Raw genomic sequence first — 12,517 nt, 5'->3', positions numbered from 1 at the left:
ATAGCAACCCCTTCACCCTCCCAAACCAGGCTACAGACTCTTTTCCTGGTTCATAATATGTCTGAAAAGTCTAGGAAAAACAAGCTCAGAGTAAAGTATATCTCTTTCTCAACTTTTTACCTGTTTTAACTAGTCCCTCCCCGCAACACACACACACACAGAACTTTCTACACCTCCACCCCATCTTAGAATCTCAAGAACATTTCATAAACCAGCACTACTCCCCAGCACACCTCTATGTTGGTTGTGAGTTTCAGGAGAGTGTATGCCATGTATGTTTTTCATTCCACATTTTAGGGAATTTGTGGGAGAGCCTGCACAGTGTTAAGAGCTCCATGCTGGAGGACATGGTTGAAGGAAATCATTTAAAAAACAAAACAAAACAAAACCTTCCCCTAAACTGGGCTGGAACCGAGAGATCAAAACATGACTCAGACAAGTCCAGTTTGGTGAAGAGATTAGTTTATTAGGACTCACATAACAGGCACTCCTGGATGCCAGAGGACAGCTTTGGAGATCTGCCCTACTTTCAATCTCTAAGCTGCTTTTAAGTTAATTTTTTGGCTCTTTGCCTACTGTGTGTGTGTGATGGGGCTGTTTTCCTTGGTAGGTTCTCAGATATTCTCTGGGATATTTGGATTCTCAGGGACACCTGACCCTCAGCTGGACACTATGGTCTTGGCTCACTGTCCAACCTTTATGTTTCAAGCAGTGGAAAAAACACTCTTTAAGTAACATGGTGGGGGACCTGTCACATTAAAATCCACCCTGTCCACAAACTCATACATTCTTTCTGCCAATCTTGCATGAGAATCCCTGAGCTGGGCATGACGGGAAGAACTATACAGGCCAATAATGTATAGCCATGGCTTGTGCATACAGAACACATCCACAGTGTACACAAGAGCATAAAAAGCAGAAGCTAACTACAATTATAACATCTTTTGGCAAAACATAACTCCAATGAGTAGGTAAGATGTGTGACCAATCTGAAAATAGGTCAAAGAAACCTGAATGACTTATGTCATAGATCTGAGTTGACAAATGATTTAAAGTATCTGTAACATTATTCTCTTTATCAGGGATATAGGGACAACAGAACCTATAAGGGAACACGTAGTTGGATCACCATCAAGTTGGCAATTGGGCTTCCAAGTGAAGGCAATCTCCAGTGAACCTGAGTCGCATTATTAGTGCTGCTGAACCAGTCACTCCAATTCTGTAGGGATAAAGGCAGACTATTCCAAGACATATCATTATCATTTGATAGAGAAAGGTATTCATAAACGCAACAATCAGACTGGTTGCTGATTGCTGCTGTAGTCGCAGCCCAGTCCAGAAAGACATTACCAGCTGCTGTGGGTAGCAGTAACAACAGCCTATGAACATAGACACAGATGTTTAGTAGGAACTTTCATTGGTACATCCACTCCTTATAACATTATTAGTGCTGTATATTCTCCCATTGGTCTTATCAGGGAGGCCACTATGGGCCTCAGGTCTGTCTTACAGCACCACACGTAGCTTCTCTCCCTAGGAGTGGGTAAGCATCCAATTGCTAAGCTTCTGGCCTTGCCCACACTATCTGCATGGTACCTGCTCCAGAGGTATTGGTGCTGCCATGTGTTGATATTGTAAGGCTCTCGGACCTCTATCAAGGAGCACAGCTGGGATGATCTCCCCTCCAGCAGTCTTCATGGCATTCTCCAGTGCCACAAAAACAATCCAGCATGGGGGCACTTTCCAGCTCAACTTCAGGTCCACATAGCTATCACCTCTTAGCAGATCCACTGGTGTTCTCAGGAGCACAGCCTGTCCATCTTTTCAGGAGCATTTCTCAGAGTCTCAGAGGCATCTCTGAGAGTTTGTGGGACCTGTTTCACAGGCCTTGCCAACCATTCATAGGAAATGATGCCATGGTGGTCGTTGGTGACTCATTTAAAGTTTGTATAGCTTCAGGGAGATTCTTAGCCCAGGACCTTAAAGAACCATCCTGAGACAATGCACGTAACTGGGTTTTTAATGAACATCCTTTTTTTCTATAAGTCCTGTCCCTGTTGGGTTATATGGTAAGGGAAACCTCCAGTATATACTTTGTTTTGATGCCCAGTATTGGATATCATGGCCTATGAAATGGGGGCCTTGATCACTATTTATCCTTCTTGGCATGCCGTACATGACACTAAGATCAGTGTGACACTTGACAGTCTCCAGTTGAGTGGTACTTTTTACTAAGAAAACCTGTGGCAGCCTTGTTGTTGTGCCCACACAAGTTAAGGCATATTTTTCCCTTCACTTTGGGGCAAGGGTCCAATATAATCAACTTGCCATTCTCACACAGATTGCATGGCTTGATGTATGTGAACTGATGTGGAGGGAATATTTCTAGGTCGCAGACATGAACAGATCTCACAGTTCTGAACAGCTGCCAGAACATCTGCATTTTGGAAAGGGATGCCTGCTACCTTTGCTATGACCCACCCTATAGCAACCCACTGGTGGCCCCTCTTACGAGGTATCCACATGGCATCCTCCTCCAACGGGCTGGGGTAAATTGCCTGAACATGAGTAAGGTGTCTGCCTCGTGATTTCTGGGAGGTAACCTGGGGATGTGTGCATCTACCTGAGACACCATCAGATGCACATCCTTCTCTTGTAACCTGAGGTGAACATCCTGCCACATGGACATTCCCCAAATGGGCCTGCCCAAAACTTGTTGATTTTCTGCAGCCCATTGATTGATTCACATGGTAAGGCCTCTGTATTAGCCTAACTCTGTCCAAGTGACTAGTGACCAGGGCTTTTGGGTGATGAGTATCCAAACTGCCCATAGCTTGACCCACTGAATGTTTTGCCCTAATCCCTATTCTATTCATAAGGTATCAAGGTTCATTTGCACTACAACTGTTGACCATTGGTGCTGGGCGCCTTTGCTAAACCCATCAGTGTAGCAGGTCCTAGCAGTTATGGGCAGGGTCCCCTCATATACAGTGATTGGCCTAGTAGGTGGCTCCACTGTCATGTCAAACCCCTCCACTTGTTCAAAGTGGATGGGTCTGAGCACCTCCTGTAGTGCTTGACTTAGAAGACTAGTGGATGAGACACCCCTCTGTTGTAGATAGGCGTGCCATTTTTGTAGGGTGTGTGACTGTGCTACCCCAGAGATGGTCTTGGCTACAAGGCCTTCCATTCATCCTTTTATGGTGTAGGCAGTTTTTAGTGTGATAGTCTGCTTTCTGGTGATGGCCTCCACTTCGTGCAATGCCCTCTACATGGCCAACAGCTGTTGCTCGAGGACTGTATAGTGGGTTCTGCACTCTTTCATAATTGAGACCAAAATCCTACAGGTACCATTCACATTGGTTGCTTTTATCACAAACCCCAAATCATCCCCAAGGCATCTTTAGTGAATTCTAATACAAAAGGGTGCAGTGGCAGTGGGGACTCTAGTGCTTGCACTTGTTTCACCAATGTTTTTGTTTTGTCAGATGCCTCTTGCTCCATGTGTGTCTAGTCCCATTGTTTATTTTTCTTTATGAGGGTGTATAATGGGCAGAGGGTTTGTGCCAAATGAAGAATCAATATTCTCCAGTAGCCCAGTAAACCTAAGAAAACCTGGTGTTAGTTTACCGTCTAGGGAACAGGCTGCTGTGCTAGCTTATGTTTCACGTCTTACCCTACCAGGTAACTCTCAGGAACTTGACAGTTATGCCAGGCTCCTTTATCTTTTGGGGGTTGACTTCTCATCCCCTGTCTTTTAGGGTATCCAAGACAGTTTGTAGAGCAGTCTCCAGATCTGTAAGAGACTGAGATTAGCATGATATCATTAATATAGTGAAACAGGGAGACTGAGACAGGCAAACAGGGCCTAGACAGGTTCCATGCAACCATACTGTGACATGGTAGAGCTGTGCAGGTACCCTTGTGTTAGCACCTGGAAAGTCCATTGTTGGCCCTCCTAAGTGAAGGCAAACTGGCCTTGTGAATCTTCTGCTAAAGGGATACTAGAAAAGCCATTAGACAAGTCAATCACAGAATGGACATTTCCCAGCTTGAGGGCCACTTGTTCTAGTAGTTGAGCAGCTGCATATACAGGGAGCAACACTTTGTTTAGCTCATGGTAGCCTGCCAACATTTTCCAGGTGCCATCTGGTGTCTTCACAGGCTACCCAGGGCTGTTACAGGAGCTCTGGGCAAGCCTATTTGTACCTTATGTAATGCCTAAATTGTTTTGATGATTTCAGAGTGTGCCCCCGGCAGGCAGTATTGTTTTACATTCACTGCCTGCCTGTGCTGGGACAAGTGATTACTTTCCGAACTTAGTCCTTGTTCTTACCCAGCCCACTGAGATCCACCAATGCTTCCCCCATATCATAGATTCCATTTTCCATTAAATGGCAAAAGAACTGCAACCAATGCCTCATATCATAACCCTTTCTAAACTGGAAATGACCCAGACATTCAATGAGTACCTAAAATAATTTTAAGATTTTAAACTACACAAAAAGTTTTACCTACATTTATCTCATTTACATTTACGGAATTTATTCATTTTTAGTGGTTTATCTGGATTACTCATGAGAACGAAAGCTCATTAGACTTATTAGACAAAGCTAATAATCATTACGAGTTATTTCCCTGTTAACCATTTTAATGGCTTGTAAATATCAGATGTTCATCTAATCAAGAAACTTAAAGACATAGGCATTTTTACCAATAACTCAGAAAATTCAGCTGTTTTAATTAAACTGACAATATCAAATTAATCTTGCTTATCAAAAAAAACCACACAAACAAAGATCATTCTGTTTTTGGGTGGATTTATAGTCTTAGAACCTTCTTGTCAGAAACCTAACACCTTAAAGTATCTAGGAGGGGCAAATATACAACTTATCTAATCAAGAAACTCAGACAAAAATGTATGCTGACACTTTTGAAGACATTTCTACTTTTATTTTACCAACAATTTTGAAGCCAGCTTATTCACCAAAGATTATTGAATTCACATGAACCTGAAAAGCATTTGGACTTATTTATGAGTACGTACTTATAAGTCATTTGCTACCATGCTAGATATAACACATAGCATAATATATGCACATACACATAACACATTTAAACATGTTTATACTTATACACACAAGATCCAAAAGCTTTTACCAATAGCTTTTGGAATTCTATCTTCACAAACTCATTATTACATAAAAGACAGCTGGATCCAAATTATTTTTGATAAACTTGGGACCTGTTCACTTGGCTAAACTTTATTTGCCCCAGTAGGTAATCCAAGGAAAGCAGTGGATCAATAATTTGGGTAAAGCAGTTTCTATGGCAGTTTGATTTTTAAAAACCTCCTGTATCCATTTTTTTTCAGTTCCAAATGAATTTAATTCTTTATATTTTAGCTAGAACTGGCTGAACCGTATGAGGAAAAAAAAAATCTCAAATTGACCTTGAATTAGTGAGTTTTATCTCAACACCAGTAGCTTATTAACAGTAGATTCAAGGCAGGCAGAAAAGGAAAGAGAAATAGAGAGCTTTAGAAGACTCTACTTAACTCTATAGTTGTAGATTAAACATTTGAGCTCTGAATTTCTTGTTGTAATTTGCCCATCAGTTTTAAAACATACACAAGAAAGGGCCATAATATGTAACCAGCTGGAGGATTAGAAAACCATGCCTTCAAACTTCTGCAGGAGTTTCTACCCTTTCTCCCTTTCCTGCTCTAATGATTTGTGATTAGCCAGCCTCATTGCAATAACACCACATTTACTATCATTATCATACTTTAATATCTTGGCTTCTTGCAATAGGTATTCAGTCCTTGCCCGTGTTTTCCAAGCATCCCTGTACTCATGCAGTGGCCCACAAAAGTTGTGCAGTTGGGCAACTCCACTCCACCTGGACATCGCCGACTGCCCAGGTATTCCCCACCATAGACACCCATTCCTGGCTCGATGTTTGGTCTCTCTGACCCCGTTTGTGATGCTAATTTTAACAAGAAAAATCCAGAATCATATTTTTAAAAAAACCTTCCCCCCAAAATAGGAGGGAGCCAAGAGACCAAAGAATGACTCAGACAAGTCCAGCTTGGCCAGTGGATAAGTTTATTAGGACTTACATATGAGAGACTCCTAGCAGAGGACAGCTTTAGAGCCCTGCCCTGCTTTCCATCTCTAAGCTGCTTTTAAGCTAATTTCCTGGCTCTTTGCCTACTGTGTGTGCATGATGGGACTGTTTTCCTTGATAGGTTCTCAGGTATTCTCTGGGATGTTTGGGTACTCAAGGACACCTGCTCCTTGGCTAGGCACCACGGCTTTGACTCGCTACTTAGCCACTAAGGTTCAAGCAGTGGCCATACACCCTTAAGTAACCTGGTGGGGGACCTGCAACCCTACACCAGTGACAAGGCCTACTTCTCATTGTCCACGACATGTGACTTTGGGAAAATTACTTAGATTCTCTCTGCTTCAGTTCTGCCACCCGCAGACCAGAAATAAAGAGATAGGCCCAGCCCTATCTCTTCTTTCTGGGGTTGTTGTGACATTTGGAAAGAGGTTATGGGTTTAAGAAAGTTTAAAGGGTTAGAGTGATACAAAGTATAGTGAATTTTACATCTCAGACTAACCTGATATAAAATCTCTAGTCACAAGTCCGTAAAGATCTTAGCTCAGTGCCTAGGATTCAGTAAATGCTTAGAGGATATCAGCTATTAGTGTTACCGCTCTTTTTCTTGTTAGACTGTGCTCCCAATTATCCAAGGATGACTTTGGTAGTCTATTATTAATCTAAATCTTTAAGTATTAGAGGTACTGCCTTCTGAATTTTCACCAGGCCTAATGTCATCTAGACTGTAAACAATTCCCCAACTATCAAGATAACTGTTCTATGAATGCTTTTCATTTCCATATTTTCTTGGCTCAATGCTGTTGCTCAGGACAACACACACCAAGTTGGTGATGATGACTGAGTGATGAAACAGTGATCAAAGGGACATATGAAGCTAGTGTAACAAAGATGGGAGGAGCTGGGGAGAGTATAAGTAACTATTAGGAGGTTCAAAGCAAACCTCAGGACACTTACTCCCTGAGCTAAGGTAAAGAATATTGTCCCTCACAGCCCCGGTCTCAGAAACTCTGTGGGGAAGGTAAGTCCTGAGCCTAGAGCTGCCATTTCCACAGACAACTGAACTACCTTCAAACAGATGTGTTTTTAGGGACAGCAGATAGAAGGAGCTGAATCCAGGAGTTTCTTTCCCTGAAATGCCCCAACAAAGGCACAGTCCTCTTACCTTCCCTGGAACAGAAGGGCTTTCATCTGTCTCTCTGAAGCCATCTCCCTCCCCTGTTTATGCCCAGAGCTGCTTTCCAATCCCATGGAGTGCCTCTGTATCTAACCAAAGGCACTGAGTCTACCAGGTGTTCCTGAGAAGACAGCTAAGCCAACCACTCCACACTCTGCTGATTTTCTTCTACATCTCACAGGGGGAAGAGCTGGATCACCATGAAATATGTCTTCTATTTGGGTGTCCTTGCTGGTATGTACTCAAGACCTTGTACTCTGTCCTGTAAGGCATAGGTTAATGGATGGGGTGAGACAGAGGCAGGATTGCGAAGGGTGCAGAAAAAGAGTCAAAAATAGTGTCATCAGCAGAATTAGGGGTCCTGCCTCTTAGACTACATCCAAAGGCTTTCCGGATAGGCTGAGCCCACTTTTCTAGTGTTAAGCTATAGGGTGGGTTAAGGCATACATGTGCCTTGGAGAAGGCTTAACAGTGAGTGTCCTCCCGCTGACCCTAATGCAGGAAACAGAGAAGTAGAAACAAAAGATCAAGTACTAGGACCCTACCTTCTGTAGTCCCTGCCCCACATGGGATTCTTCTGATGGCAGAATTTGCAGGTGAGGCATTTCTCACCATTCTCTGACTGCCTAGGTTGTATCACACATTAGCTGTGTGAGATTAGCCAAGTTAATTAATTCTTCTGTGCTTCAATTTCTTCAAAATGGGGGTATGACTACCTATATTATAGAGTTATTGTGAAGATTAAATAAATCTGTGTAAAGCACTTAGAACAATGCCTGCTATAGAGAGCTCAATGTCTCTTGCCCTTGTTTATAGTCTACCCTTTTCTCTTTGGGGTTTCTAACTGTGTGATCACACAGAAGGGTGTGGTGAGGTACAGGCCCAGGCTTGGGGGAAGGTTAACAGGAGTAGCAAGAGAAGCCAAGACAAGAAGAGTGCTTTATTTCTGATACTAGAATCAGCCTTCCTCCCCTTTATTCTCTAGGGTATGTTTTAAATAATTCATTTATAAAAACAATATATGTTCATATTACAAAATTTAGACATTTTTAAAGTAGAAAAATAAGCATCATGCATAATCCCACCTCTTAGTCAACACCTGCTAACACTTTGAGTTTACTCCCAGACTCTATATATTTTCTGCATTTAAATGGTTTTTTTATTTATTTGTTTTTAGACAAACAGATTATATCCACAATTTTCTTATTCTTTTTGACTTAAATAAGCATTAATATTCTTTTGCTGTTTAACATTCTAATTAGTTTTTTTATTATATATGATGTTCCACTTTTTGATGTGCTTCATTTCAATGTCCAACATTACTATGTCAGATATTTATGTTTCCAGTGTTCAGCTGTTATAGCTAATATGAGCATACTTGTTTGTAATCCTTGTCTATATCTGATTTTTTTCTTTAGAATGGATTCTTGGGGCTGGAATGATTAGGTCACAGGTTATAAACAATTTATGATTCTTGATGCCTGTTTCTAAATTGCTTTTCAAGAAGATGGAATCAATTTACTAGCAGTGATGAGTGTCTCTCATTATACTCTCTTAGACTGAATATTATCAATATTAAACAAAATTATTATAAATATGAGATAAAATGGTGTATCATTTTAATTTACATTTTTATTAGAAAAACATGTCAAATACGTTAACACTTCTTGGCCAATTGATAACTGTTTAAGAATCATCCAGATTCCTTTTCAAGTAGGAGACTGTTACCTTATTTTTATAATATTTATGTATTAAGAATGTTCATTATTTTCTCAGGGACATTTTTCTTTGCTGACTCATCTGTTCAGAAAGAAGACCCTGCTCCCTATTTGGTGTACCTCAAGTCTCACTTCAACCCCTGTGTGGGCGTCCTCATCAAACCCAGCTGGGTGCTGGCCCCAGCTCACTGCTATTTACCGTTGAGTATTTGGGCATCCCCATCCCCAAAACAGCTACTGTTCATTCCAGATCAGTGGTTCTCAAATAAGGGTAACTTCTCCACAGGGTATACTTGGCAATGTCTGAAGATATTTTTGGTTGTCACAACCAGGGGGCAGTGCTATTGGCATCTAATGGGGAGAGGCTAGAGCAAAGATGCTGTTTAACATCCTACAATACACAGCACAGTTCCCACAATAAAGACTTGTCCAGCCCAGAAGAGCAATAGTGCCACTGTTGAGGAACCCTGTGCTACATGTTATGCCTCCTCAGTCTCTCTTAAGTTTTTTTTCAAGTTTTTTTTTTTTACTGGCAGTATGAATGCATTTTATCACTTAAAGATCTAGCAAGTAACTGATGATGCACTCAAATTGGGTCAATTGAGGTGAGTTTTAAGAAGGAACCAATTGCAAAGGTATGGAGACATTAAAGGGACAATATTAAGAATAGTTCCATACCACCAGGGTTTGTATTAAGAAAATGCAGTTACCACCTCTAGGCCTAAAAAGGCAAGAGGAGAAAATAATTTCAAAGGAGGCAAGGAGAGAGAGAGAAAAAGAGAGACCTGTGTGAAGAGACAACCTAATAAGAATTGTAACCCCTAATCAAGGAGCACAGCCACTCTGTGACAAAACTGCAGGGAGGGACCTGGGAGGATAAGTACTCAAATCTCACTCTTCTTCCTCCAGTTACTTTCTGGTGCTTCCTATTGGCCAATAGAAGGAAGCCAGAGCACAAGAGAGCCCACTGATTAAATCCATATATATCTGCTTCCAAAGGTGCAGAGCAGAATGGAATAGGGTTGTTAGTGCATCAGCTAGTGAACCAAACAGGAGACACCCAGAACTAGGTTATTTATTCTCTGGTCTCCACTAAAATGGAAATTGTTCAGTTAGATAGGCGAGAAAATTACATTTCCTTGACATGCATCCTCTTCCTCCCCACTGCATTAAAGAATACAACATTAAAATGTAGTGAAGGGCTCCACTACTTACTATATCACCCTGAGTGAATCACTCCTATGTGCCCCATTAATTCATGTGCTAAATGGGGATAAAAATAGAACCCACTGCATAGACTTGTTGTGAGTTAAATGACATAATCCAGAAAAAGCACTTGGTACAGTTCCTGGCACTTTGTAACATTCAGTATCTTAGCAATGAATGATGATGATGATGATGATGATGATGATGATGATGATGATGATGACTTCCAACCCCTCTCCCTCCAGAAATCTGAAAGTGATGCTGGGAAATTTCAAGAGCAGAGTCAGAGATGGTACTGAACAGACAATTAACCCCATTCAGATCGTCCGCTACTGGAACTACAGTCATAGCGCCCCACAGGATGACCTCATGCTCATCAAGCTGGCTAAGCCTGCCATGCTCAATCCCAAAGTCCAGCCCCTTCCCCTCGCCACCACCAATGTCCGGCCAGGCACTGTCTGTCTACTCTCAGGTTTGGACTGGAGCCAAGAAAACAGTGGTAAGTCTGCCTTCCACAGCAAATCACGGTCATCAGTTCTCCTTTAGGAGGAACATCCATATCCTCATAGCTGTGAAGAGAGAGGAGGAAAGGAGAATGAAAGGAGACCCAATAGAGATGCTACCTGAGTGGTCTGGCAAACAGAGACCTGCCCAGAGGAACAAAGCTCCTCCTTTCCCAGGGTGTCTAATGCCCCACTGCCTCTGCAGGGCTTTGGCAGCTGGAGCCACCAGGCCATCTGACTCTGCACAGAGGCCCAGCCATTCCTGATCGGCAGAGGCACAATTCACATGAAGAAGCTGTGGTCCTACTTCTCATACATGCTCAGTTCACATGTAAAGGACCCCTCTGAGAATTGACTCAGGTCATTTAGTTCTCCAAGACAGGCCACCAATTAAAAATATACTCTACCTTAAGGAGACCTAAAGCCTTTTTCAAAATCCTCGAGATTAGCTCATAACCACGCTCTTGATGATTTCTCTCCTTTGTCGCATTCCTTATTTTCTTTAAACACACAAAAAAGATACCAGTTGAAATAGAGGCTGGTGGTCAGAAGGACTAAAATAACCACTGTCAACAGAATGTTTTCTTTTATCCCCGTCTCCCTCAGGCCGACACCCTGACTTGCGGCAGAACCTGGAGGCCCCCGTGATGTCTGATCGAGAATGCCAAAAAACAGAACAAGGAAAAAGCCACAGGAATTCCTTATGTGTGAAATTTGTGAAAGTATTCAGCCGAATTTTTGGGGTAATCTTATCTCTATATTCAGCTTTCATTTACTTGCATATGCCCAGTTAACTATTTACTCTTGATGTAAGAACTATTTTAGATGTCTAAATAAATTTTTGGGAATTTGATAAGGCTGCTGCAAAGCCAGCGTTGTTTCTTCAGTAATGGGCTCCCCTTAAATTGTCTTTATTCATTAAAGGACATTATAAAGTACTTCCAGTTAAGCACACCATTTGCTAGGTATTCATTCTTATAACTACAAGCAAAATTGTGAAAACAGGCATTTCTTTAAAAATAAATCAGACTTTTCACAAATAGAAAATGCCTTCACCAGTTCAAAAAAATGGAGTCTGACCCATTTTACATGTGATTTCTAGAGAGACTGTCCTCTGACTTTTTCAAGGCCACACAAAGCTAATAACAGCAAAATGAGCAAAAAGGCTCAAGCATCCTGTCCCCTGATTCGGTGCTCTTTTCATGAGTCCAGCATATGCCTGCAGACAGGGCTCACCCAAGCAGGACACTAGGGTTCCTGTAAGAAGATCTGACATTCTCACTCTCTCTGTCTCCTCTCTCTCTCTCTCTGCATGATCACTGGTAGGAGGTGGCCGTTGCTACTGTCATCTGCAAAGACAAGCTCCAGGGAATCGAGGTGGGGCACTTCATGGGAGGGGACGTCGGCATCTATACCAATGTTTACAAATATGTATCCTGGATTGAGAACACTGCTAAGGACAAGTGAGACCCTACTTCTCCCTCTGCATTCCACTGGCTCTGCCATGGACTATACAAGCAGATAATTTTCCCTCTATTCAAAATAAAATCTCCAAATGAAAATTTGGGAATGTAGCATACTAGTAGCCAATGTTTTCTTGTTTGTGTCTCTGTATCCTACAACGGTGTGAAGAACTAAGATCAAATTCATGAAATGAACATTTACTACACTGTCCTGGATTACATTCGTTATCTCATTTAATGCTCATAACAAACCTTTGAGGTTATCTTTTGTTCCAACTTTACACATGAGAAAATGCAGACTAAAAGAGGTTATTTAACATTGCC

General features: G+C 41.8%; 1 protein-coding gene across 2 annotated transcripts; it reads left to right on the top strand.

Annotated features, from left to right (window-relative positions):
- Positions 1-6,976: 6,976 nt before the first annotated feature.
- On the top strand, positions 6,977-12,307 carry PRSS37 (serine protease 37). 2 transcript variants are annotated; one of them, XM_009243311.2, is made up of 6 exons: positions 6,977-7,096; positions 7,485-7,537; positions 9,080-9,221; positions 10,473-10,726; positions 11,337-11,473; positions 12,057-12,307. In XM_009243311.2, the coding sequence occupies exons 2-6, from the start codon at positions 7,504-7,506 to the stop codon at positions 12,195-12,197; spliced, it is 708 nt and encodes a 235-aa protein (XP_009241586.1). In that variant the 5' UTR covers positions 6,977-7,096; positions 7,485-7,503; the 3' UTR covers positions 12,198-12,307. The 2 variants fall into 2 exon arrangements, with proteins under 2 accessions (XP_009241586.1, XP_054415883.1); XM_054559908.1 differs by having other exon boundaries at positions 6,984-7,147.
- The last annotated feature ends 210 nt before the right edge of the window (positions 12,308-12,517 follow it).

Source organism: Pongo abelii, chromosome 6 (genome assembly GCF_028885655.2).
Source record: "Pongo abelii isolate AG06213 chromosome 6, NHGRI_mPonAbe1-v2.0_pri, whole genome shotgun sequence".
NCBI lineage: Eukaryota > Metazoa > Chordata > Mammalia > Primates > Hominidae > Pongo > Pongo abelii.
Note: the sequence above shows the minus strand (reverse complement) of the source record. Positions and strands in the feature narration are given on the sequence as shown.